This window comes from Odontesthes bonariensis, chromosome 12 (genome assembly GCF_027942865.1).
Source record: "Odontesthes bonariensis isolate fOdoBon6 chromosome 12, fOdoBon6.hap1, whole genome shotgun sequence".
Classification (NCBI taxonomy): domain Eukaryota; kingdom Metazoa; phylum Chordata; class Actinopteri; order Atheriniformes; family Atherinopsidae; genus Odontesthes; species Odontesthes bonariensis.
In genome coordinates, this window is record NC_134517.1 from 23,543,886 (window position 1) to 23,569,072 (window position 25,187).

General features: G+C 42.5%; 1 protein-coding gene across 1 annotated transcript in view; it reads right to left on the bottom strand.

Moving 5' to 3' along the window:
• Positions 1–25,187, bottom strand: part of myo10l3 (myosin X, like 3) — a 54,340-nt gene that overhangs the window by 9,365 nt on the left and 19,788 nt on the right. Inside the window, exons 3-24 of the mRNA XM_075479778.1 lie at positions 23,655–23,813; positions 22,570–22,757; positions 22,258–22,392; positions 21,686–21,810; positions 21,551–21,564; positions 21,335–21,419; positions 20,965–21,071; positions 20,521–20,650; positions 19,444–19,562; positions 16,558–16,704; positions 15,422–15,522; positions 15,036–15,102; positions 14,342–14,434; positions 11,991–12,059; positions 10,190–10,272; positions 9,975–10,083; positions 7,624–7,704; positions 5,723–5,847; positions 4,879–4,993; positions 2,185–2,291; positions 173–610; positions 60–90 (exon numbers count right to left, since the gene is read on the bottom strand). Of these exons, the coding sequence (XP_075335893.1) occupies positions 60–90; positions 173–610; positions 2,185–2,291; positions 4,879–4,993; positions 5,723–5,847; positions 7,624–7,704; positions 9,975–10,083; positions 10,190–10,272; positions 11,991–12,059; positions 14,342–14,434; positions 15,036–15,102; positions 15,422–15,522; positions 16,558–16,704; positions 19,444–19,562; positions 20,521–20,650; positions 20,965–21,071; positions 21,335–21,419; positions 21,551–21,564; positions 21,686–21,810; positions 22,258–22,392; positions 22,570–22,757; positions 23,655–23,813 (2,628 nt within the window). The remainder of the gene's footprint in view (positions 1–59; positions 91–172; positions 611–2,184; positions 2,292–4,878; positions 4,994–5,722; positions 5,848–7,623; positions 7,705–9,974; positions 10,084–10,189; positions 10,273–11,990; positions 12,060–14,341; positions 14,435–15,035; positions 15,103–15,421; positions 15,523–16,557; positions 16,705–19,443; positions 19,563–20,520; positions 20,651–20,964; positions 21,072–21,334; positions 21,420–21,550; positions 21,565–21,685; positions 21,811–22,257; positions 22,393–22,569; positions 22,758–23,654; positions 23,814–25,187) is intronic.

Genomic DNA, 25,187 nt, shown 5'->3' on the forward strand with positions numbered 1-25,187 from the left:
TCACATTTGATCGTACGTGATTTACTTCTTTTAGACATCAGAAGTGAAAGTGGAGTTACCTTTAGACAAGCACCATTTACCAGTGAGTTCCTAAAGACAAAATAATTGATGAATTAGTCATGACATAAAGAAAGTCATGTGACCTGCCACAATTAGCAAAACCTCACTATACCTAATTTTGTCCCCTTTGGTTGCCAATTTCTGCTCTTCCGCTTTCTCCTTAATCAGTCTCTGCTCCTCCTTCCTCACAAGTTCCTTCTCCTCCGCCCTCCTCTTCAGTTCATCATCTATCAATCTCCGTTTCTCCTCCTCCTCCTCCTTTTTTCTCCTCTCCTCCTCCTCCTGTTGCTTCCTCTCCTCCATCCTCCTCCTCTCCTCCTCTACACGCCTCCTTTCTTCCTCCTCCTCTCTCTTCTTCCTCTCTTCCTCCTCTCTCTTCTGCTTCTCCTCCTTGAGCCGGCGATAGAGGGATCGAGCGAGCTGGCCTCTGCGATGTGTCTGCAGGACAACGGCGGCCGAGCGCAGGCGCAGGAAGGCACGTCTCCAAAAGTGAGCGCGGTAGTTCTTCTGGATGGTGACGACGCTGGACAGAACCCTCTTGTACTGTTTCCTGTCGAGGAAAAAACCAAACGTGCACATCTGTGACACCACAAACATTGAAGTTGCACAGCTCTACGTGGGCTCCTCATTACGCCTGCTGGCATTCTCTGTTTAAATAAACACTCCGGTAAAAAGGGCCTGTACATTGTGAACTGTGCGATGTTTAGAGTCTGATGAGCTTGTGCTGTTTCATTGCGGCGGTGCGGGCTGCTGTGTTTAGCCCTGTGACTAAGCTCCAACACCCACACACATGCTCATGCGTTGAATACACACGCATATAAACATGCACAAGCACAAACACACGTGATTTTCTTGGGACCACACACATTGCTCCGACGCTCTGACCCTTAGCCCGACCTAGTCTTCACAGTAATCACTGCATGGGCTTTGACTGGTCTCAGGACAGACTCTGAGCAGAGATAATGTTACATGTAATAATACAAAGGCTTTACTTGTGTCTTCAGGGAACTTCCCTGGGCTCTGCCTTCAGTATGAACAACTCAGTGAGGAAGGAAACCCACAACCTGAACGCTGTCATCAGGACCATTATAGTCTCCCAACAGAGCTTTTCAGAGGACTGCATGTAACTTTATATATGGCCACATGCAGGTGGAGTACAGTTAGATTAAATGCCTATGGGGTGTCAGCATGTGCAGATGCTTAAACCACCATCATGATGAATGTCCTGTCTGGCAAGCGGGGCGGAGAGGCAAAAAACGTGTTGCTCAGTCTGAGAAGACAAAATGTATTCAAAGAAAATAATTCAGCCTATAGAGTACTGCTGAGAGTGTAGCAATAAATCAAAATCTCTCAGATTGTTATCTTTCTAAGAGCACAGTAACAAACCCAGAATTCTAAGAAATTCTATTCAAGTGCAAAAGAATTATAATTCTGAGCATAATTACAAATAGACCTATAATTGCACCGTTTTCAGCTCTTTTTTCCTTAAGCAAGTTTTAAATGATGTAAATTCCTCCTTATTTTGTAGCAACAGGATAATGATGCAAGTGTAATAGGGATTCATTAGATTGCATGGAGATATCTGCACAACCCTGAGATTTATGTCAAACACATTTCTGTCTACCACGTTCTCTCACTAAATCGTTAACATTTCTCTCCTCAGACCTTAGAAATTAAGTTTCACCCAAAAACATTCCAAGAACAGGATCTGAAGGTTGAAAAGTCATGAATGAAGTAAGATCGGAATTATTTCTGGCTGAAGTCAGAGTTAATTATTCATCACAACCGTCTCAGACTTTACAGAAAACAAAAACTTTACGGTAAAAGTGTTACATTGTCTTACAAGTGTTTCCGTGTTACAAAGCACTGGCTTCCCGGCTAGAATTAAAAGGCTTTTGTGATTTGACTTCACAGTATGTAAAGACTGACCCACGTGCATCTCAGCGAGGTCGAAGCCCACATAACACACATGCACATGCAGATAGAAAGATAAACAAATGTGCTAAGGCATGCATGAATGCACATACCCCCACCCCAGGCAGTATACCTCCTCTACAAAACAAACATTGACAACTGTCACTGCCACTCAGCCATCCACCCCCTCCTCCACTTTCCCCCACTCACCTTGCCACATAGCTGAGGATGTGGGCGCGGATCACCATGCCAGCCCTGCGCCGCACCTCTTCCCTCTCTTTCTCCAGCCTTTGCTCCAGGGCCTCCTTCAAGAACACCTGCGGGACGAGCAGCGCCACGGCCAACAAGGAGTGACAGAGAGACACAGACGGGGAGGTTGGGGAAGGGGGTGACAGACAGGATGGGTTAGTTCCTCCTCTTGGTAAGGCTGTAAAAGAGGGCCCACAGAGATGTGAAGGGCCCCTTTTGTCTGTTGGCAACACTCTTTGCCCACTGCAGAGGAAGCTGTGGTGCAGCTGAGGCTAGCAGGCTAGCTGCTCTCCCTGACTGCAGAGCAGAGCAGAGGGGAAAACTGGCACTGAGACTGCAGTGTTGCTGCTAATGCTGCAGAGCCTCATTGTGTTCAGGCGTCCTTCCTGAGTCTTTCCCTTCTGCTGCTACCGCTGCGTTGGTAGCTCAACTGACGTGCACAGGCAGAAAGGCACAGAGAGAGGGGAGGGGAGAGACAGGGAGAGGAGTGATGAAGGGATGAGGGGGAGGGATGGTGGCTGGTGTCCAGATAGAAAGCCACACCCCTCCTTGCTTTTATGAAGGAAGGAAAAAGAGCTGAGTTAACCCTTCCCTCGCTCCTGGAGACTTCTTTCAACACTCTGTCTGTAAGAGATTTGACAGCCCGCAACTCCTCCAAGACTAAAATGCCAACTGAAGGTAAAATAACATAAGAAAAACACAAGTCAGATTTTGTTCGTTTTTAACAGCCTGATATGTATGTAGTTGTATAAGATGCAGGAAAATTGGTTGCTGGCCTGGTGGATCAACAGCGCCAATGCGGGGGAAGACCCTTTGAGTGGCTGAGTGTGTGCGTTTGTGTCCCAGATGTTCCACTAATCAAAGGATCCCACAGCTGCAGCCCTGCCTGCCTCTGTAAAGTCTGTGAGAGGAGGAAGCTTCCTCTTCGTCCACATCCTTCCCTCGTCTGTAAAACAAACGGCTCGCAAACGCACACACAATCCACAAAACATCACCCAAGCCCTTAATTCGGGGCACACACTTCCCCTGAACAGCACATATATAATTACCCGCAGATTGTTTCAGAAAGGAAATGTAGTCGCTTTCTGAGTCTCAGCCCCCTCTCCCACAACAACCCACACTACATCACCCCAAACCCAAAAATAATGTGCTGATGTGCCATCAGAAACACAAGCTTGTGCACAGAACGGCACATACTCGCTCTGTTTCTGGGTTTAGCTTTGAAAAAATTAGCCTCTTTCTCCTCCTTCAGGGTACACACCGAGTCAGCCAAAGGTCGGAGTGCTGATCCTGGAGGCAGGTTTTCACCCAACCAGCGGCTCCAGATATGTGTGCATGTGTGAGAAATCCAATATACGTTGGCATGTGCACATTAGTGGTTATGCACCACTTAAGTATTCAAAGGGAACCGGACATTTGGCACACATTAAACAGTTTTGTCATGATGTATATGTTAGCGTGCCATGTGTGCAGCTGACACTGTTCACAGCCTGCCAGCCAAATGGGATATTACAACAAAAGTGTCCAAAAGGGAACCGGCAAGTCTGAAAAGTCTCAGCCCCACAGGAACCACAACTAAGAGCAGGAAGGAACAGGAGGTCAAATGTGAATTTAGCTGATTTCAAAAGAACTCCATAAAACCCGTTATTTACATCGTCTACATTGGCTACGTAGAATTTTTAAATGGAACAAAACACGTTTAGGCATCCAGTGACTAAGTCATAAAGTTGGTCACGCAGTTTGTGGGAGATTGATGATCATCAGAGAAAAAGAGTGAGATGAGCATCACTTTAGAACAGACATATACAGTATATATCGTATTAATATTGTATCTTTTCGAGCGTGAGATGTGAGTCCCTTCTGACTCCTGCTCAGCTGCAGCATGCCATCACTGCAGTCTGCCTCCACACCACTCACTGTGAGTGTAGTTTGTTAAATGAAGGGCTTAGTGAGTGTCAAGAGGTCCACACTCTTCCAGCTCCAATAAGGCTGCCTCAGGATTACTGTAAACTCCCCACACCGTGTGACAGTTACAGTAACAGAGCCACAGCTCTCGGGAATAGCCAAGGGGTTGTCAAAAGAAAAAAAGCGGTAGTTTCACCACAACCAGTGAGAAAATATTTTGGGACATGAGTCACAGCAACTGGGGTACACATTAACAGCTTGGAAATCACGGTAGCTCGACTACTTGAGAGATATTTGGTCTCAAAAGATTACAGATTTAAGATGAACTTTTTTCTTCATCTTTATTGAACACATTTATTAGAAAAAGTAGAGCTTAAAAACAGCGAATTCCTGTCTTGTAGAGAGTGTAGTCAGGAAGGGGAATGACTGCTGCGCTGAAGGGTCAGTCTAATCCCTGAGCATGCCCAGTTATGTTCTTGTCTGCCCAAAAACCTTCAAGCGAGTGTGGTGCCCATACGGTCACGTTATGGCCCCTAAAAGGCCAAAAATGTTGAGGTTCAGATTTGTTTTCTTAGTTGAAGTAAGGGATGAGATGAAAAGTTGAGTTAAGAGTAGAGGCTGGGCTGTGGTAGTGTTTATGGTTACTTAAAGTACCCAGGGCGTGAATCACTGCGAGTCACTCCAAAGTGACAAAAACAAGTCTGAGCATGTGCATGAGGGAGACCACATGTGTGCGTATGCATGTTGCACCTTTGCCTTTCCCAGCTGCCACTCCGTCTTGGCTTTGTTGTGAATTGTGAGAAGCTCTGAGCAACACTGTCTCTCATCGTCCACGGTTATTTGGTTTTTCAGGATCATCTTGTACCTGTGGAGACAAGAAATATATCGTCAAAACTGCCTCATCTTTTAAGCTCTGTTATCACCGATTTGTTTATTTAGTGAAAATCAAGCCACTCCTTCTCCTTGCAGTACTTGTGTGTTTATTACTGCTGCTCAAATGTATGTACAAAAAAACAAAATCATGTTTTCCATATTAAAATCAGAGTTATTCAACAAAGTTAAGCCTTTTGAAGAGTGGATTCTTTTAAACTTTAATAATAATTTAATGGAAAAGAAAGAAAGAAAATAAATGTGAGCTGAACTAAACATGCCTTATCCTGGCGAGCAATGACTTTAGGTTTTTATGGAGGGACAAAAATCAAGCAAAGCAAAACCACAATGTGAAAAAAGAAGGCAGCAAAATAACCAGTTTATCTTGACTATCTTGTTTTCTATATAAATGGAGGCCAAAACGCTAATTGTCAATACAATCTGATTTAGTCATTAAGTCGTAGACCTTTTTCTTCCCCCCTATCTGGAAAACATCCTCAAATTCAGTCAGCTGTAAGACCAAACATTCTTATCAGCACGCTAGACAAAAACTTAATTAAAACCGTAAGTAAGAGGATACGTAATAGGCTCACAGCAACATGTTAAACCTTTAAAAAGATAGCATGATTTGCATTTTTAAACCAATGTAACCAGACAGGACACACAGGCCTCCAGCGAGGAAAAGATTAGCTGCACAGTTGGAGCTTGTACGTATTTTTCTGACCTGCCATAGAAATCCTTAAATGTTCTGCGGACAGGGAATCCAGCCTTGCGAATCTTCACCGTTTCCAGCATCCCAGAATATCTCAGCTGGTTCAGGACGACATCAGGATCAAACTGACTGGCCCTCTGAGAGTGACACACAGACAGCAAAGCAACCTTTTTATTTGCATCAAATGATGGCAGTAAATGAACAGTGAGAACCCCGACAATGTCATTTTCTGTAAGAGCTGTGCACTCAAGGTGCACAACTGGTATTTTAACGTGCAACTACGTGCTCTCTAAGTATAATCTCCCTTACTGCAGTTAGAGGAAGATCTGAGACAGAGTTAAGCGCTGCGGGCACGCCTACTCAAATGGCCTCACTACTGAGTCAATCTACACTTGAACTAAAAAGTAAAGTAACAGTGAGCTCTATCAATCAAAATTAACAATCAGATTACTAAAAAAAACAAAAAACAACACAGTCAGAGAGAAACCTCAACAGAGTTAAGCAAGGCATTGTCAGCTTTACGCAGCCTTTATTCCTGGAATACTCAGCTGCATTGTTCACAGCTCAGTGTTCCAAATAATCTTCAGGGCTTCTTATCAGAGATGATCTGGGATGTCTGCCGCCTCACTACAAAGACTTCCTGATCACTCGGGTCCACACCAAGGCCATTTGTCACTCAGAGGCCACACAGAGCTGGATAAGCCTTACACAGGACCAGTGCATTCCGCTACCTGTCAATCTAATTACAGGCTAATGCTACCATGAGTGGAAACTTGCTCTCTTGCATCTGTTCACGTTCTTGATATATACACACACACACACACACACACACAAACATGCAGCCCTCTGAGGTCTACACTCTGTTCTTTAGTGGAGGATTTAGGCAGCTGAGAGAGGTATGACATGCTGATTTGTTTGAGTGAAAAATAATCTGCCCCTTACCGCTGCAACATTCATTCCAAAAAGGTAAGAGCATGTAAATCACACAGACACACCGTTTGTGTGTGTGGTCGTCTGTGTGTATGTGCTGCATGTCAGAGGATTGTGGATGCCATCCTGTCATACTGCAGGATTAACAGATGCTTGGCTTGTTCCATCCTGACCAGCTGGAGCAAGGCGAGCAAATGTGAGGCAGGGCCAATGAGAGCAAGGGGCAGATGAAAGAGGAAGTTGATGGAAGCGAGAGGAGAGAAAGGAAGCAAGGGGACAACAGTGCAAGCGAGCAAGCGTAGGAAAGGTGTGGAATGAAGCACAGAGAGGAGGACAAATACCACACTGTGTACATTAATATGTAAAGTGAGGATACCGCAGGAGAGCACAGGAGATAAAGAAAAAAAGTATAGCTCAGCCTCTATCACAAACATTGCCTTTTAAAATGGCAGGAGTCATAAAGTCCCTGTAAATAAATGTGCTTCTAGTTATACCACAGCCGCAGCACTGTGGTCTTATCTCAGCATTCCACTGATGCAGCCTGATTAGTGGAGCATCAGCTGAGCAACCGCAGCTGAAGAAGCCAGCAGTGACCTCTGACCTCTGGTAAAGAAGCTAAAGTGGTAGGAATGTGACGGTACACAGCCCTTTCACTGGAGGAGGTACAACGAGAGTCGTTGCATCAAAGCAGGAGAGGACAAGAAGTTTATCATTCATGAATGCCTGCATTAAAAAAAAACAATAGTTGCTTTTCAGGGAGAATCATTTACAGCACATTGTGTTAATGAGCATCATAACACTGTAGCCTCACAGCTGAGAGCTCAGAAACAGCACAACTAAATATTAGCTCTGAGCAATAGGGGCTATGAATAGCACCAAGAAGGTTTAACTTTGCAGGCACTGACCTTGACAAGACCTGGCAGGGTTTCAGTGGTTTTTTTTTTGGTTTTTTTCTTCGTACAATGAAATTTCGCATGACTTACCTTGTCCATGTTTGGTTTGATGCAGCGGACAAAGAAGGGGTTGGAGGCACTTAGCGTGGCCATCAGGGAATGGAGAGAATCCTAAAACACATCGACCACAAGAGGGTAAAGATCCAGACGTCAGAGAACTAAAACACAGTCATTTATGTCAATTTATTCAGACTTACATTAGAATTAATCATGCTATCATTTTTTTTCTCTTCAGTCTACATAAAGGTAAAAAACATGCGTTGAGATCATTTTGTCATCGCATTCATAGCAAAGGCTGAAAAATCCCATTAACGTACGTGTGTGTTCAGATCCATTATGTGGTACTTAGGTAAAAAACCCTTCGACAGACCGACAGCCTCAGGTCTTCTTGGCAATCTTAAAAGCTCAGCACACCTTTCCTCATGAAACATCCTTGATTTAATAATGTAATACCAATTCATTTTTCATATATTTATTCTTTTAACTCTACATGTAAATTGTTCATGATTATAATGCGAATGAGGGGGGGGGGGCTTCTTTCAGAGAGTGCCACAGACGGCCTGTAGCTACAGCGGTCGTAAATGAGGAAGCTGGTGTAGTATTTATGTATGTATGTTCATCTGTTCTCTATTGTATCAAACTTTTGTTAGATTTGAAAAAAAACAAAAAACTAAAGGTTACCGGAGCGAGTGGTTAGCAAAGCAGTCAGCTCTGCAGCATAACTTTTTATTCCAAGTCTATTCAGAGCAACTATCCTTTAAGCAGATCATTTGCATATTGAGATAAGCCATTTGTAGCATTCTGCCACTTCTGCTTTTTGGCACCATTTTGTGTGATAAGATCTCTGCACAGTTATGGTGAGATAGGTGAGAAACTGAGCCCATGACGAAATCTTTCACAGCATTTCACATTTGGCTTTCTTACAGGCATTTATATGTAAAATAATGTCTTCATCATCTTTATTTATATATTTTAGTTTTTTTCTTTTTTAGGATTTTGTCAGTTTCAGTATTCAAACGTATCCCTTCACTCAAACATAAGAGCCTGAGCACTATGGGAAAGTTTTCTCTCGGGATATCTTAAAAGTTCCTTCCCTCTCAACTAACCGGTGTCCCATCTCCTGTTATTTAAAAACAATGAATGATGCCGCCATTACTATGTTGAACTGTCGTAATAATATCAGGTGGTGTTTAGTGGCTGGGTTAATATTCTTTGCTGGGCAGACAGATTAAAGAAGTCTGCATGTGGAATGAGGAACGCTGCTGTGCTTGTGGGTACTTTAAATGCAACAGAAATGTTTTTGCATTGTGCCTCAGATCTGTGCTTTGACATAATCCTGTCTCACAGCCCTATAGACAACTGTCTCGACTTCACGCTTGAAATTCACTCGCTCTCAGCAATAAGACCCTATATAGACAGGTTTGTGCCTTCCAAATTATGTCCAAGGAATTGTTTCAGTTACAATTAGGTGGACTGCAGTGGAGTTGTAGAGGTCTCTCAAGGATCATAGATTAAATTAGGATACACCAAAACTCAGTGTCATAACAAAGGGTTTGAATACTTTGTCTCTGTGGAGAATTGCATGTAGATTGATGAAAAATCCTTTTGAAATGATTCTGAAACATTAAATGAGGAAAACTTGAAATGCTGAAGTCAAAAAAGGAATCTCGACAACCCTCGTTTTTTTATTTGCTCAGTGCTTCTTTGTCTGCATATCCAAAATGTACTTAGCAAATGTATTTTGCTGCATTCCATCTTTATTGGGATTACTTAGTCCATATTTACCTTATGAGACAAACATGTAGAAATACACACTCTGAGGACCCTTGAACTTCACAGACTTTTTCAGCCTCGCTTTCCTCGCAGTTTCAGACAGTCTGTCTCCAGCGAGGCCCGGCCTGGCAGAGCTAAGCATGATTGGCCCCTGGTTGGCCCCTCTCTGCCCAGCCATCAACCCTAATCCCCTGGCTTTTTGGAACTGTAGGCCAGGGCAGCCTGCCAAATCCTCCCCTGCTCCTTCTCTCCACACTGCAGTTAGGACATGCTAAACTAAGTCCTCTACTGCACCCCCTCCTCCACCCACACAGCCCAGCTTACAATCACATATTTCGCACAGTCCATCACCCATCATCCTCTGCAAATTTAAAAGACAAACAGCCTCCTCCTCCTCTGCGTCTCCATGATTTCTACCCTCTAGTTTCTGTCAGTGCCCCCGGCTCTCGCACTCGTCATGCCTGGATAACAAGATGTAATTCTAAGCGATCACTGTACACAGCAACACATTGGAACAATTAGCTCGTTGTCAGCGTGATGACACAATCACACAGTCATGGGCGTGGAGCTGAGAGTGACGTTTAGGGTCAAAGACCCTTCATTTTTACCCTGAACTGAGAGCTGACGGTGGGCTTGCGTCGGGCCGTGCCCATCTTCAGAGTCTCGTCTCCATTTCTGCTGCCAACACGCTCAAAGAGGTCGTAGATGAAGTCAAGCCTGCAGACAGCCAGCACAGAGGAGGGGGCAACGATTGAAGACACTCGCAAATGAGCGGAATCACATTGGTGTGCAGGCGTACAGCATAAAGAGGACAAGTGCTCACCTGCTGTCTTTGAGAATAAACAAGATGTCATCTCTGAAGGTGTCTCTGTTCTTCTCCAAGATTCCACGTACGTCATATAGCACCTAAGCAGGCCGAGACAAAATACAAGTGAGAACAGGCTGTTTATATACAAACAGTCATAAGGGCCAAGTGGCAGGCAAAAAACGATTTTAAATCATCAATAGAAGAAAAAAAGAAATAAAGCTGAGCAGATATGCTGTAGAACTGCATGAGTGTGGACCATCATCCAGTTATGAACCTGGTTTAGCTAAAATTCACAGCAGAAACTAGCCAATCATAAAAGTCTGTGACTAATGTCCTTAAAGCTGAATGTGATATTCTAATGGTATAAAGAATTCTATACAACAAAAATTATGTTTACAACTGATGTTTTGCTCAACAAGCAGAGGGTTTTGTTGGCAGAACATTTAGCTGACAGCTTGTCCAGAATATGAATGAATTTGCATATGTCCAGAAGGCACTGTTGCTATCACAAGTGCGTAGGATTCCAATTATTTCTATGCAAAGATGCCAACAGGGAAAATAAATGTTTGTAAATAACGTTTGACTCCTTTGGATAAAAAAAATTAAAAATTAAAAAAAAAGCTCAATTGTCCACATCCTTACAGTGCACACACGCTCACACATATTTGCTCAGTGTGTGACATGTGAGATTTACAGCGAGCGTGAATGCCTGAAAGAAGAGCTCGGGGGCGTCATCGAGAGCAGAGACAGCGGAGCACGCCTGCGTTAAAGGAGTCACATGTTGACTTTGGTTTATGTGTTCACCAGTGTGTGTGTGTGTGTGTGTGTGTGCAGAAAAAAAGGTGGGTATAAAATGCTTTATGTGAAGAAAAGACATACTGCAATCTGGTTGTGTGCAAACACAAGCACATTAGTGTGTGTGTGTCTGTGTGTAAGGGAGTGTAAAAACCCCCTTCCCAAGCCTCGAGGCCATAGTTCTCCAAACTTAATGACATGTGTTTCTATAAATCACAGACGCGCAAATTTTGCTCCAATGCGCTTTCAGCGGAATACGCCTAGAAATGGAGGTCAGTTTTCATGTTTGTCTGCTACAATGGTCTGACAGAGAAAAAATACACGAGCTATCGAGACATTCTGACTTTGAAATTCGTTCATGTCTTCCAAACAAGGCGTTTATCTTGAACTAACTGCATTTCTCTTGCATCACATTGCTGATTAAATCTATGGGAGGGTTATACGATTTCTCCAATTTAAGCAAAATTTCAAGTAACAGAAAGAGCTTTCAGAGAAAACGATGTGCTCTACAGAGGAATGCTAGATAGAGGGAACAACTGTCTGTCTTTCCTGTCCTCTCAGAACCAGGTCATTACCATAGCCATCCATGCCAGACTTGTGACCAATCTGCCGCATTCACACTGAGGAGACCTTGTCAGGGGGGAATCATGAAGCCATTCTTTATGAAGGCGAATCCTGCTAGCCTTAAACCACATCCCACCCCCCAAATCACCCTGTCGTATTCAATCTCTGTCTTTCCCCTTTGCCCTCAACGTCTTTTTTGCCCTTTCCTTCACCACAGGATTAATTCCTGCCATCATTTAAGCAAAAAAAAAAAAAAAAGAGGAGGGGACAGAGCTGAAACACTTTCTCCTGACTCAGGGGAAAGGGTGGTAGAGGAGGGGTGAGACATCAACATCCTGCTGAAGATTTTGGCAAAGGAGATCTCTCTGCTCATCCAGAAACTAACTCACTTCCCCCGAGCTATTAATTCAGGGAGCAAAAGGAACTGGTGTGTGCATTTGTGTGAGTTGTTAATCACCTCTCCAGCGTAGTGCTTGATGCCAAACTGGTGGTCAGTCACTCTGGGCTTCACATAGTATGGGTTAGCCTGAGGAGAAAGTACAAAGAGACCATAGTTGTTTTTCTTTGTTGTTTTTTTTCTTTTAATCTATTTTATTCTTTTTTAATTTCTTTGTTAGACGTGATGTCAATGTCTCCCTAATTAGTTGATAAGTGCAGACAGTTCTCCACGAGTTGACAGATTGATTACTTGCAAATGACTGGATCACTGTTGGTTTCTAATGGTTTTTTTCACTGAACTATTGTAAAATCTTTTAGAGGTTTGGGAAATTGAAAAATGTCCCATCGTAGAAAAAAAAAAAAAACAAAAAAAAAACAATAATCGACAAAATAACCACAGCAACAATTTCAATGCACTCATGGTTGATTACAGAAGCTGGCTTGGGTCATACATTTGTCGATAGCATTTTCTATCAACATCCTTTTGCTTTTAACAGCGGTTTCTTAGTATATATGTAGTGTCTCCATCTGTTTACAGCTTCAACGTCAAAACTTTAAACTAAAACGTATCACAAGGAATAAATAAGCAATCTACAATGATTTGGAGTACTGAGCTAAAGTCTCCATCCACCCCTCGTTTCTTTATATTTGGCTTCCAAACGGCCAGACTTTCTTGTACTCCTTAAAGGTGGTCTTGAGCAATAGTTCCCCAGGCATTCTAAAGGTCTTTCAGAGTTTTTCTTTGGACATTGTCTGTTTTTTTCCCCCTCTCATTTTTAGTACAGTCCTTGTACCTCATCATTTTTAGATGAATGAATTATTTTTTCTTTTCTTTTTTTCAAGCTACTTAACACAGACCTCAAGGGAATAGACAATTTTCTGTTAACACATAACAGACAACTTAGCAAAGAACCAATTCTAAATAGAAGCACTTTGTTTCTAGCAGTTTATTGCAAAGACACACGACATGTCCCCATTTCTTTAGCTGCATTTAGAAAAAGAAAAGGCAAAGATAACAGTTTAACAGGCATAAAATAGTATTTTTGCTCCAACAAGGTTATTCCCAAAAAACTATTAGCCAAAAAAAACTGTCATATCTCAGCATGGTGTGTAGAGTGTCCTTAAAACGTTTGAAGAAACTGGACAAGAGGAGGACAAAAGAAGGTGTAACAGGCCTAAAAATCTAAAGCAGATGGACAATATCCGAAAGAGATGTCCTTAATACCAGACACGGGAACCTGAGAGATACGTCTAGGCCTTCAAGTTGATCCATCCACTGTTGGCCTAAGCCTCATCAGAAATGGTCCCCATGGACGGGTGGCTGTCAAGAAGCCATTCTTAAGGATGGGAAACAGAAAGAAACGCCTGAAGAGTGATAAATCACCTCCAGAGCCTGGACCTCAACATTATTGAAGCAGTGTGGGATCATCTTGACAGAAAACAGAACAAAAGGCAGCCGACATCCAAAGAAGAGCTTTGGGATGTCTTTGAAGAAGCCTGGAGAGCTATTCCTGAAGAAATTACAAATACATTGGCCTAAGAGGGTTCAGACTGTGTTGCAGAATAAAGGTGTTCAGACTAAAAATTGACTTTCAAGCTTGTTAGAATTGTAAAAAAACTCTGTTTCCGACTCCCATCTATGTTTGTACATTCCAAGAGATCACTGCACCCATGTTGCATTTTCAGGCCATGTATAAAAAAAATTAAGGGTGGCTCAATACCTCTGCACAACACTCTAATACAGGTAGAAACATCAAATCCTCACATTTAAAAAGGTGTCACCAGCTTTGATATTTGATAAAACACTCATTCTCTATTGTGATTGTTTAATCATTTTATATCAGTTGTCAATCTGCCTCAGCTCCTTTTGCCTCATGCGAGACAAAAAAAGACTACAATCCCCTGACAGCAGCCTTAAATTGAAACAGACATCAGCAGGGAAGGTGAACACCTCTGGGAGAGGTCAGGCAGTTCTTCCTCTACAGCAGGTTTCACTCTTGTTTTTTCAGTTGGCCGCAGCAAACCTTCTGAGAACCGTCTTTTCTCCTGCACACAAAGCCGATCAGACTGGGAGAATGGCTGATCACATTTCAGCATTGTTGAACATGAGAGTGCTCGGGGGGGGTGTGTGTGTACAAAATGCTGTAAATACATTCAATGCAACAGGCGATTCAGCTGCCAGGACTGAGGTTTAACTCTTTAAGGCTGTCTGTGCTGCCGGGGTAATGAAAGCATTTCTTCAGCTGAGGTTAAGGAGCTTTGGTGGATTGATATAGGTTATTTTTATTGCTTGGCCAGTGTCTGTCTGTGAGGGTTAGAGTGGGCTGCTGCATGTGTGAAAGTCACCGAGGTGTTCGTGTTTGGACTCACTGCGTGCCGGCTGTGCAGTTTCTCCAAAAGGGTGTAGTCGGTGCCTTTGGGGAAGCGGCTCTCCTCGTTGATAAGAGCCAACATGCCCAGTTTCTAAAGGGGAGACAGACAGAGGAGCAGAGAGGGTGAAGCACAGCGGAGTCATGATGAAACTAGTTATAATCCCACTGGAACACATCTGGCAGCTTATCTTATAACAATAAAACCAGGAAACAGCAAAGTTATTCATTCAATGTGCTCCTTTCTTCAGAAAGAATAAGTTCAGAGCAGACACAAGGTTTGGAGATGCTTTGATTCACATTTCTACAGTTGCGCGCAGCCACACTAATGCAGCTGTGATTATAAGATAACGAAGCTAAATCTGTGTAAGAATAGGACGGTAGAAGTGTTTTTGCTCCCTCTGGGATTCTTTCAGACACAAGCCCACCTTTGTAGCAACTCGATTTTAACATAATTTACAACTCTGGTATAAAATAACAAATTGTCGTCATGCTTTATTTCAACCATACCTCTAGCCGCTGACTGGTGTACATTACTGTGCAAACAACATGCAAACTGAGACTATATAATGATAGACTGGGAAATGGAAGTCAGTGTAAGCACAGTGTGGCGTCTAGGTCAGCTCGCTCTGACTGGTGGTTAGCGGTCGAACCCAGTGATGACTTTGCTCTCTCAAGATCTGACTGTATGTTACCTTCTCTATGAGATCCAGACACTCTGCGTTATCCATCCAGTCTATGGCCTCCCACTGGATCCCCTCCCTGTGAGGACACACACACACACACACACACACACACAGTTACTGCATGTATATATACAAATATAAACAACGAGGAAGACACAATGGCTGCATTATCCAGCACGACATGTGATGAAATGAGCCATGTGCAGGCTGCTGGTCTATTATACTATAAAACAACTGGCTGCGGGAGAAACTGAACCAGTTCCAAACGCCTGGCAGTTTGCGGGTGTTGTCATGAGGAGGCCCCTCCACCCACAGCCCTATCTGTCTGCAGGACAGTCTACACGCAAAGCCTACTTTTACTCCAAATGAATGTGTATCTGTGTGTATGCTTTGACCTGTTGTACTCCAACTGCTCCAGCGAGAAGATGTGCTTGTTGAAGTATTCCTGAAGTTTCTCATTGGCATAGTTGATGTTAAACTGTTCGAACCGGTTCACCTGCAGGATGAAAGGACAGTTCAAAGCCATTAGTTCTATAGCTTAGAGATGCCCTCATAAAAAGACATTAAAAAAAAAACAAAGTTTCCCATTGGATAATAGTTCTATTTAATGGGGTTTTTTTGGTCATATGTTGAAAACAAAATCTTGAGATGTTCAGCATGCATCTAAGGAAACCACAGAAACTTTCCTCCTTTTGCAGATCACTGTGCAGTTTTAGGAGGGCTGTCTTTTCTCCATTTTTCTTTGAAGCGGCATAAAAACAAGCCAATTTTTATTGAATGCCGAGTACGCAAATGTTGCTTTTCCCTGTCATTGTCATCGCCCTCAACTGCCTTCTTTTTTCCTGAGAGTAATCCTTCCTCTAAACAAGATGTTCCTCTTTAATCCGGAAACATCAAAAACTTTTCTGGATGCCTCAAAGTGGCCGTAGCCTATTTTGTGTCCTTCAGCTGTTCCTCTCTTCAGCGTTGGCAAATTAGTCATTGCCGGCTGACGTGAAATGCAACGCTACTGTCGCGCCCGTGTAGAAATGTTACCACCTTTAACAGTTTTAAAGTTACATTATACAAAAAAATAAAGATTGAGCTTAATTAAGTTTAATGTTACAAATGCAAATGCTTTTAAACACTCTGAAATTGTTTGATTTGAAATCCTCTGAAAACTCAGCAAACATGAACATTACTCTCTATGTCATTTGCAATCAAACAAGCCACGTCCGCTCCACGAATTCTGAGTCACGTGTTTGAAAATCCAGTTAATCAATGCTGAAAAAGGTTGATCGGCATAAAGCAGTCATTGTCCGTGCAGTTTTGTGTTGTTCTGCGGCACTATCTGACAGATGTGTTCGTTTAGCCTGACAGGTCCACAGAATTATGGGAAATCGTGTTCTTCCAACTTTTCTCAAACCAGTAAGTAGAGCAGAGATGGTGTGGAAAAAAATGTAAAAGTAAACAGAAATGTTTGGCAGGAAATTTCTGCACTCTCAGCAACAAGCTGCGGAAGAAAAAGAGCAGCGCGGGGGTGTGTTTTAACCTCAAAGTTCTCAAAGCCGAAGATGTCTAGAATGCCGATGGACTTGAAGTTGTCCTTCCCTTTGATCTTCTGATTGATCCTCATTATGATCCAGGAAAAACATTGAGAATATAACGCCATGGCAACAGAGTCCCGGGAGTCCACCGCCTGCAGATGATGACAAAGATGCTGGTTACTATGGATACCATGGATTGCATAATTAATAGGAGAATGGAAACTTTGTAAACTGTAAGCAAAATATAAGTGAACGTAGACGGCACAATTTATGAGTTGTATTAGATGGGGGTTGAAACAGATTAAAAACACTGATTGGTTTGACTGATGCTGCGTGTGAGGCCTCGGTCGTGTTTCCATAAAACAAATAGCGGTTCGGAGATAGAGGTGTGTTTTGTCAGCGTCTGTCTGCTGTCTGTTGTGACAACAGGCAGACGCTGTTCATCGCCTGCATATCTTTAGGCTGATGCGCTGCAGGCTGTATTATTTCATTTCACAAAGAAATCCAGCAAAAACAAAGGTAAATCAGAGTCACACGTAAACACAGTTTCATTACTGCTTTTAGTGTTATACACAGAAACAGATCGGTAGCAGACAGAAACGATCAAAATTTCTGTTACTTTGAAGAGCTCAGTGAGTTAAAAAAATAACAAAAACCTTTCACTGTAAAATTCAAGACAGTTGCCCAGATTTCGATCAACCGAAGCTGATAAAAACGGTCGTTCTTAAATTCCAGGGCTGGGCAACGGTTAAAATGTTTAATCTAATTATTCACATGATTTCCCTGATTAATCACGATTAATCGCATTTGTACGCAAAATCCGAAAATTAATTCAAAAGTAGTGTCTAGCTTTTAGCATTTAGTTTTATTTTAAATGTGCTGCCATATGAATGAAAGTTCCATTACATTTGTTGTGCAAACACACTTTTAACCTCAGCATTTTTATGTAGTTTTTATGTAGAAGCCTCGCTCCACTGTCTGTTTCGTTGACTTCCTGGTATCAATTGTGTGTTTTGCCTTTAAGTGATATTTTAGACTGGAACTACTACGGTGATAAGACAATTTAACAATGAAAATGGCCGAGTAAAAGTTCAGTACCCTTCTCCATGTTTGGTGGATCCGCCAATTACTTTCTTTTCCGGTTCTGCAGCAGACAGCAACAGACTTTTACAAAATAAAAGCCTGTGAGCAACAGACTTTTACAATAATAAAATAAATAATAAAACCTGCGTTAATGCGCGATAAAATATTTATCGGTGTTAAATAATTAACGAGTTAACGCGATACTAACAAGTTAACTCGCCCAGCCCTATTAAATTCATTATGTCCTTAGGAACATTTAAGTCTTAAAACATTCTCTTTCTTTCTGAGCAGCTGTCATTTTAACTTTCAGAGTGATGGGCAGTGATTTGCATTTCATTTGGTGAGTTTTGAAAAAACTTTAGAATTCTGGCTCTCTTGACCTGTCTTAACAATCGCAGTGAAGCTGCCATAACAACTCTAACAAGCATTTCACGGTTTAAGACATTTACAAAAAGGTATCAGAGAGCATTTCAGAGGTCCACTACATCACAGAGTGCCCTGCTGACCTTCTTACTGTAGTTCATTGGGCAGCTGTACTTATTAGCACCAGATCATAGCATTGGTGCTTATTTCTTCCTTCATATGAAAATACGAACACGTGGAGGTGGATAAATATAGAGTACAAACTCAGGAAGAAAATTTCAGTTTTTATCGTTCAGTTTTATCGGGCAAATTTACCCCTGCTTTGACACAAATCTGATTTTTTTTCCAGCTGCCTTGAAGTCAAAATTTCAAACAGGCATCATCCGTGTACAAACAGAAAAAGACTGAGCTTGCCAGCTAAACTTCCTCCGCAGGTATTGTGCTTGAATTGAAAACAAAACAAAAGTGCGACGGTGTGTACTGTACGTGGAGCAACAATGCTCCCAGGCTTTTGAGTAATCCATCATGCCTCCCGCAACTAGCTGGGTGTGAACGGAGTGCTGGTGGCTCCAGGATCTCCGTCACAGTGGTGAGAAGAATGGCTGTTTGTCCAGGATGGGGGGGGGGGCGCGGGGCACTAGGGAAGCGGGCTGCTGCAGGCGATGGTGAGGGGGAGTGACCCCTGGCCGTTGTGAGAAGAAGTCTTTCTTGTAGACTCCAGGACTGGAATAATGAACTCTTTTAAGAGACAAGCTGCTTCAAAGGCCAGGCACAACAAGCAGCAGTAGGGTGACAGTACAAGTTCTTTGTCTGGTGGTGAAAAGCTTTATTGTGGCTTTCTTGTCCCTGTGATAATAGTGAAGGTCCGTGCTGCATATTCGGTGACATTTATGAGTATGAGTGGGCTGAATAGGTTGAGCTCAGCCAAGAAGGAGACTGTCGTGAGTCAGAATGTTCTTGTGGCATATGGTTAAAAGGATAATGCATGCATATAAAGACTTGTGGAATATTCCCATTAATTACAGACGACAGCGTGGACATTTGAAGCAGGAATGAATTATCACGCCAGCGCCTTGGTGCCTGGCTGCACTGCCTCCAGAGGAGAAGACTCTCACTTCAGCGCCAGTCATTGGCTCTATTGTGCTTTTGACTCAGATCACTATCACGATGGCTTTATTGTGCCTGGAATCTGGCAGACAAAAAGCAGGAAATGGCTGGGAGTCACGCAAGGGATCTGGAGAGGCATGTGGTGGAGGGCGGTGGGGAAAGGCTGTGTGTGGGTGTGTGTCACCGGGACAGGAGAGGATAGGGGGCAGCAAATATCCAGATTTCCTATTACCAAACCTAAAAATCGTACACTTAAATGTTACAGGATGGTTTTGCGTTAGCCGTAGGGTTCTTGTAGTGGGCAGCGAGTGAGGAAGTTAGGTCGGATGTGTTGTTACCTGTTCAACAGTGAGGGGGGAGCAGATCTCTTCTCCTCTGAGGATCATGGAGCGCTGGGTCAACACCTCTGACAGCTGAAAGGAGTCCAGGCCGAGCAGCTCGCTGACATTACTGACCACTGGAATACACACAGATGCACTGCATTGTAGCTCAGGGGACTTCTCCTGACGTCAAATAACAGATGTGACAAATGGACTGTGATCCTATACAGTCTATAGGAAACTTTACCCTGTTGTCTGAGCTGTGGTGCTCTTTAGTCACTATAGTTTACAGGTTCTTTGGAAAAGAGGTCAGACACAGCGAACAAAGGAGCCTTAAGCTCATGTTACAACCTGTTCAGTGCTCTGTCTGCTTGTGCAACGTCAATCAAACTCAGGAGCGAAGTGGAAGTAATACTGCCGAGTGGCCCAATATCACTACATATAGGAGCTTAACCTCTGAAAGATCTATATTCCCACATTTCTCCTTTAATAAATGTGTTCTTTCCACATCTTGGTAAACACTGTATGGATGTTTTCCCCCTTTCTCTCCCCTTTCAAAGAAATCGCTTCAACTTTAAAAACACTTTTCTAAGATTATTGGTTATTAATTTGCTGAAGCTGCTTGACAGGAACTGTGTTATAGTTGATCAAAATACACCTCCGAGGTGTGGGACTAATACCAGTGACAAACTGTTTTAAAGGTTGGTAATTTCCCTAACTTTTCCAAATTATTTCCTCTGAAGTAACTCTGCAAGTTAGCACTCATTACACACTACAAACCTGGAATTTCCTTGAAAGATCACCCCTGTTCAAAGACAAACTCAAGAAATATAATCTTTACACATTTTTGTGCCTTCTTTTTACTAAAAAGTTGTGAAAAGTTGCACAGCTCCTTATGGGAAACTTTCCTTACTGGACCTAATTCAGATATTTGGTCAGTTAAAGCACAATGAGAAGACCTCACTGTTCCTTATCCGTCTCTCTCAAAGTTTCTTGGCACACATTAAATGTATGGAAGAAATCCATAAGTCTCAGTCTAACACTAAATGACGCAGATATGTTATCTATTCCTGACTCATTAGTTCTTTCCTTTACCTCCTTTTGAAGTGATCTGAGCTCCACCAGCAGTCATGAATTCAATGTTGCCCATCTGGAGGACAGCAGACAGCAATTTGAACACATCTCTGATCTCCTCCTCAGAGAATTCCATCACTTTTAGTGCTTCCTGCAAAACAACGCAAAAGGTCACAATCAAAAATCTTAAGAGAGGCTTAAATCTGTTCAAGTTATCGGCTGAACTTCATTTAGTTTATCCTCTGAGTGATAAAACGTCTAACTCTGACTATAATTCTAAATATTCCTGCAAACCCAACATGAAACAGTCAGATAACATGTTTCCCCAAAGTCTCATGTTCTCTGGCAGTGATATCTTGGTCTGGTAGGTTTTTCTGTTTCCTTAAAGCTGAAGGGATATGGCGCCCCCTGGAGATAAAGCCAACAACATACAGTAAAAAGTCACGTTCGCTGTCTCTTCCTTACCATCACACTATTAAAGAGCTGTTTGTCATCAAGACTGCTGTCCTGAACGCAGCCCGACTGGCTCAGGTAGTGATAAGACTCTGGACCCTGGGACAAGAGGTACATGTCTGCAAAACAGAGAAAGGAGGCATTACAACTTAAATGTTAAGAAATGTAACACCGAGTTAAAAAGCAACCTAAAAAAACATACTGTAAAAAGTATTTTGAATGGCTTTTTCAAGTTAAGTTCATCTCTTATTCAACTATAGAAAAGTAGAATTTTGACACATTAGCCACAAAATCTTTAGGGCCTTGATTTGGTTGATGTGTTAGGATCCAAGAAAACCCTGACTGACAAAAGGTGGTCACACACTACTTATACAGAACAAACCTCTGTGGTCTTTGTCTGCCCCTGCAAGCAATGCGTAGAAGATGTGGTAGTTTCTCTCGCCGGGATTCTGTCGAACCACGCGGTTCTTAGAGGGAGAAGATGGTTAGAAAGCGGTTTCACAACTGAAGGTGCTGTGCTGATTATTCCCTTAAATGTTGGAGTCATTGAATATTAGATTTCCTCAAGACTGAATGTTTTATCTCACCACAAACTTACCTTTTCCAGCAAATCTGATAATTGGAGGTCAAGGAAAACACACAAAGAAAAATCAAAGTCATCTGTGTTTTGTACAAAATACTTCTAAGATGTCATTTCTTTACAGTTTGTATGACTTGTTTTTATATAGGATACAGTCAACGATGCAGCCTCCCTGAATGTTTCCATTCTGGGAAAAGTGGAGCTGTATGAACTTCCCAAAGCGACTGGAATTATTGTTGTACACAGTCTTTGCATTCCCAAACGCTTCCATGATGGGGCTGCAAACAGAAGTAAAACACAGTCCTATACACCAGATATTTCCTGTTCGACAATTGTCTGTGAAGACTTTGACAAAAGCACTAAGATACAATAAAGAAAAGATTGTTGCTCTTTAGTTTTCACAAAATGGCAGGTGCAAAACAATGTTTTCACGCCTTCAGTGAATTTCCTGAGGAATTAGAATTAGCTGATCACTTTGTAAACTTGTTTTGCCCTCGGTTCAGCTTCTTTTCATGCACAGAAAATGAAAAAGCCTCAACGTGCACTATCACAAGCCACGGGAGAATGTTTTATCCCCTTATTATTAAGATGCGTGTCTGGCCTTGGCTGGAAGGAAGAAGGTTTTGTGTTCTGGACCAGTCCGTGTGCAATCCGGGCAGAATCCCGGATGCATCTTGAAAATACGACACGGCTACGCCCGTCAGAGGTTGGATGTAATTCAGTACCTGCTCTGGACGAGTGCCTGCTCCACCCTGGTGGTTCTCTCTGACAGAGGAGTACCGGCTGAGTTTTGACTCATTACTGAGAGGAACTTCAGGAGCAGCTTTGTGCTCTCTGTCTTCCCAGCACCACTCTCCCCACTGAAGACACAGAGAAGAGTGGATATATATATATATATATATATATATATATATATATATATATATATATATATATATATATAAAAACAAGTACACTTTCTTGTGATCTAAATTCAAGCCAATTCCAATATTTTTTATGGTTACAGGAGTCTTTAAGATCCTGCAGTGCCCACTGACCTGATGAGAACACACTGGCTGTCGTGTCTTTTCCACAGGCAGCGGTAACACTCGTTGGCCACAGCGAAGATATGAGGAGGCAGCTCCCCCATCTGGTGCTTGCTGTACAAGTCGACTGCAGTGCCGTCGTACAGGCCCGCTATCTGCTTATAGGGATTTACTGCTGCCAGAATGGAACCTATGTTAGTCTGAGGAGGTGTGAAAATGATAAGAGAATGAGGGAGACAGAATAGAGACGATTATTGTTGAAAGATGACAGAACACTCATGCTATGATCGAAATGCTTACGTATTTTGCTCATTTGCAACTCTTATCACTTTGTCAAGCACTGCTATTTTGCATGAGCTTGCTAGTACAATTAATTAGCACCATTGGCTCTGTAGATTTTTCTTTGATACAATGAGCGCAGTCAGTAATAGTCTTCTTTACTTGCGAATGTGACCTAGTTTGCGGTAAGGCTGCTAATATTTCAGGATCCACTGGTACTGCTCGGGTAATGCGCTTTGGGGAAAAGTTCCTCTCAAAAGTGTGTTTGTGGGTCATCGTGCCACAATGAAACTATTCTGCGATGCCATGCGGACAGACCACACTAACCCTCCGAGATGAGATTAGAAGATAGGATTTCCAAATAGATGGATGCCACGTGATTATTTTAATAAAGACTGGATAATGTTTCAGAGGGGCCTCGGCGCAGCAATCCTGAGGGAGAGTGCGGATAAAACAAACATAAATGATATCCAGGTCTGAATACACTCACAGAGGTTCACTTCCTTTAAGGGTTTATCTGTATTTAAAGCGTTATTTGATAGTTTTACACGTGAACCTTCTTGCTGTCTACTTTGTTACTTTCTGTTCAAGTTTCACATTGTTTTCCAGCAAAAAAAAAGCGTTTTTGTTGTAGCATTTCATTTGACTCTGACTCCTTCCCTGTTGATGTTGGAGATGTGTCCTACTTCTATTTGTGCTTCTATTCCCCAGGGGGGGGGGGGAAGGAAAATTGCATAAACCTCTGAAAAAAAAACAAAAAACAGATTCCAGGTTACTTATGGTGGCAAATACTAAAGTGCTCACTGGCTAAGACTCACATAGATGTTGTCTTTCTGGTAGCGCAGACAGAGGTTGTGCATGATGGCAGCTTCGTGCAGCTCTGCCAGTGTGGACATGTCCTCTACTCCATGGATGCTGCTGGGGTGCATCGGGTACACCGTCTCTCTGTTCAGTTCCTCCCTCTGCAGATGGATCACCTGAAACCAAACCAAAAAAAAAAAAAAAATGCACATTTAGACAAACTAAATGTCACAGTTGAAAATTTCATTGAAAATGCAATCACACATCCACATTCTTATCAATAAATAGAGTGCCTGTTGCACTTCAGCGTAAGAAAACAGCTCAGTTTATTTTGCTCTTGGCTTGTTTCAACAAGAAAAGAACAAGACACTTCTGCATATTGGATATCTTAACGGTAGTTTAAATCCTGCTGGTTAATCTGGTCTCAAATGTTCTCCTAAATGTTGGAGAGACTCTTTTGTGAACACTCGTGTAATCAGAGCGCTCAACGTCTAGTGTACAATAAGTTTGACTGGCCAACTTGTTAACGGTGGTTGTTTTGTATTAAGTGCCCTTTGTTTTACATCTCGTCTTGTGATTTATTTAGCGGCTACACAGTATCCTCCTCAATAGCAAAATACTAATTTTGTGCTCATCGTGGCTCCTTGGTGGCCAAAGGCTTTAGGCTTCGGCACTAAAGATTATATTATCTTGGTCAAGTAATGAACATTCGATTATGTAGATTGCTTTTGGGCTGTAATACACCAGACTATTATGGGTAAGATACATTATCCACCACAACCAACTCATGAACACTTTCAGTATCTGCAGTCTGAGCAAACAATGGTTGAAAAGCAGCCAGCAGCGTCACAGTTTGAGCAGCTTTATCACAGAAGATCAGGCATGTGAACAACTTAAAGATGTTAATCAGTCTCCTGGCACAAGCTCAGACCTCCACAGCATGCATGGCAGGTAGATTCACAAGATCTTACGGGAAAATCTGAGGTGAAAATGTGATGTGACGTCTGTGCCCGCTAGCTTCATACCAGCACAGGTACAAGTCTTCTCTGTCAACAGATCTTTTCATTGCGGCAACAAAGCAAATTGGACACAGCGACAGATGAGGGAAAGAGGGATATCTAACAGCGCCTCGACTAAACCAAAGAAAATGAAGACAAAAGCCTTTCAGACTTTGTGGCTATCAGAGCCCTAATGCACCAGCGATGAGATAAGAAGACAGGCAGACAGCTATGTTGGTCACTTGATGAGAAGCAGTTTCCAGATCAATACTCATGGAGGCTGGAATTGTGGCTTCCCAGTGCATTATCGCAGGGTCTACAGGCGTATGGAAATGCATCCCAGTTGAGGGCACACATTGGGTTTCAAAGAGCCGCTGAGTCAGCGCAGACAGGCTGCTGGTGAAGGGAAAGTTTGAAAAGGGTTGCTTGTTTCTTTGAAAGTACAAATAATGAGTCTGCGCTATCAAATAATGCCAAAGCGTCATATTTAAAGCCGCATCAAAAATGTGTCAACCACATGGTGGCAGTACAACAGCCTGTGCACACAATATA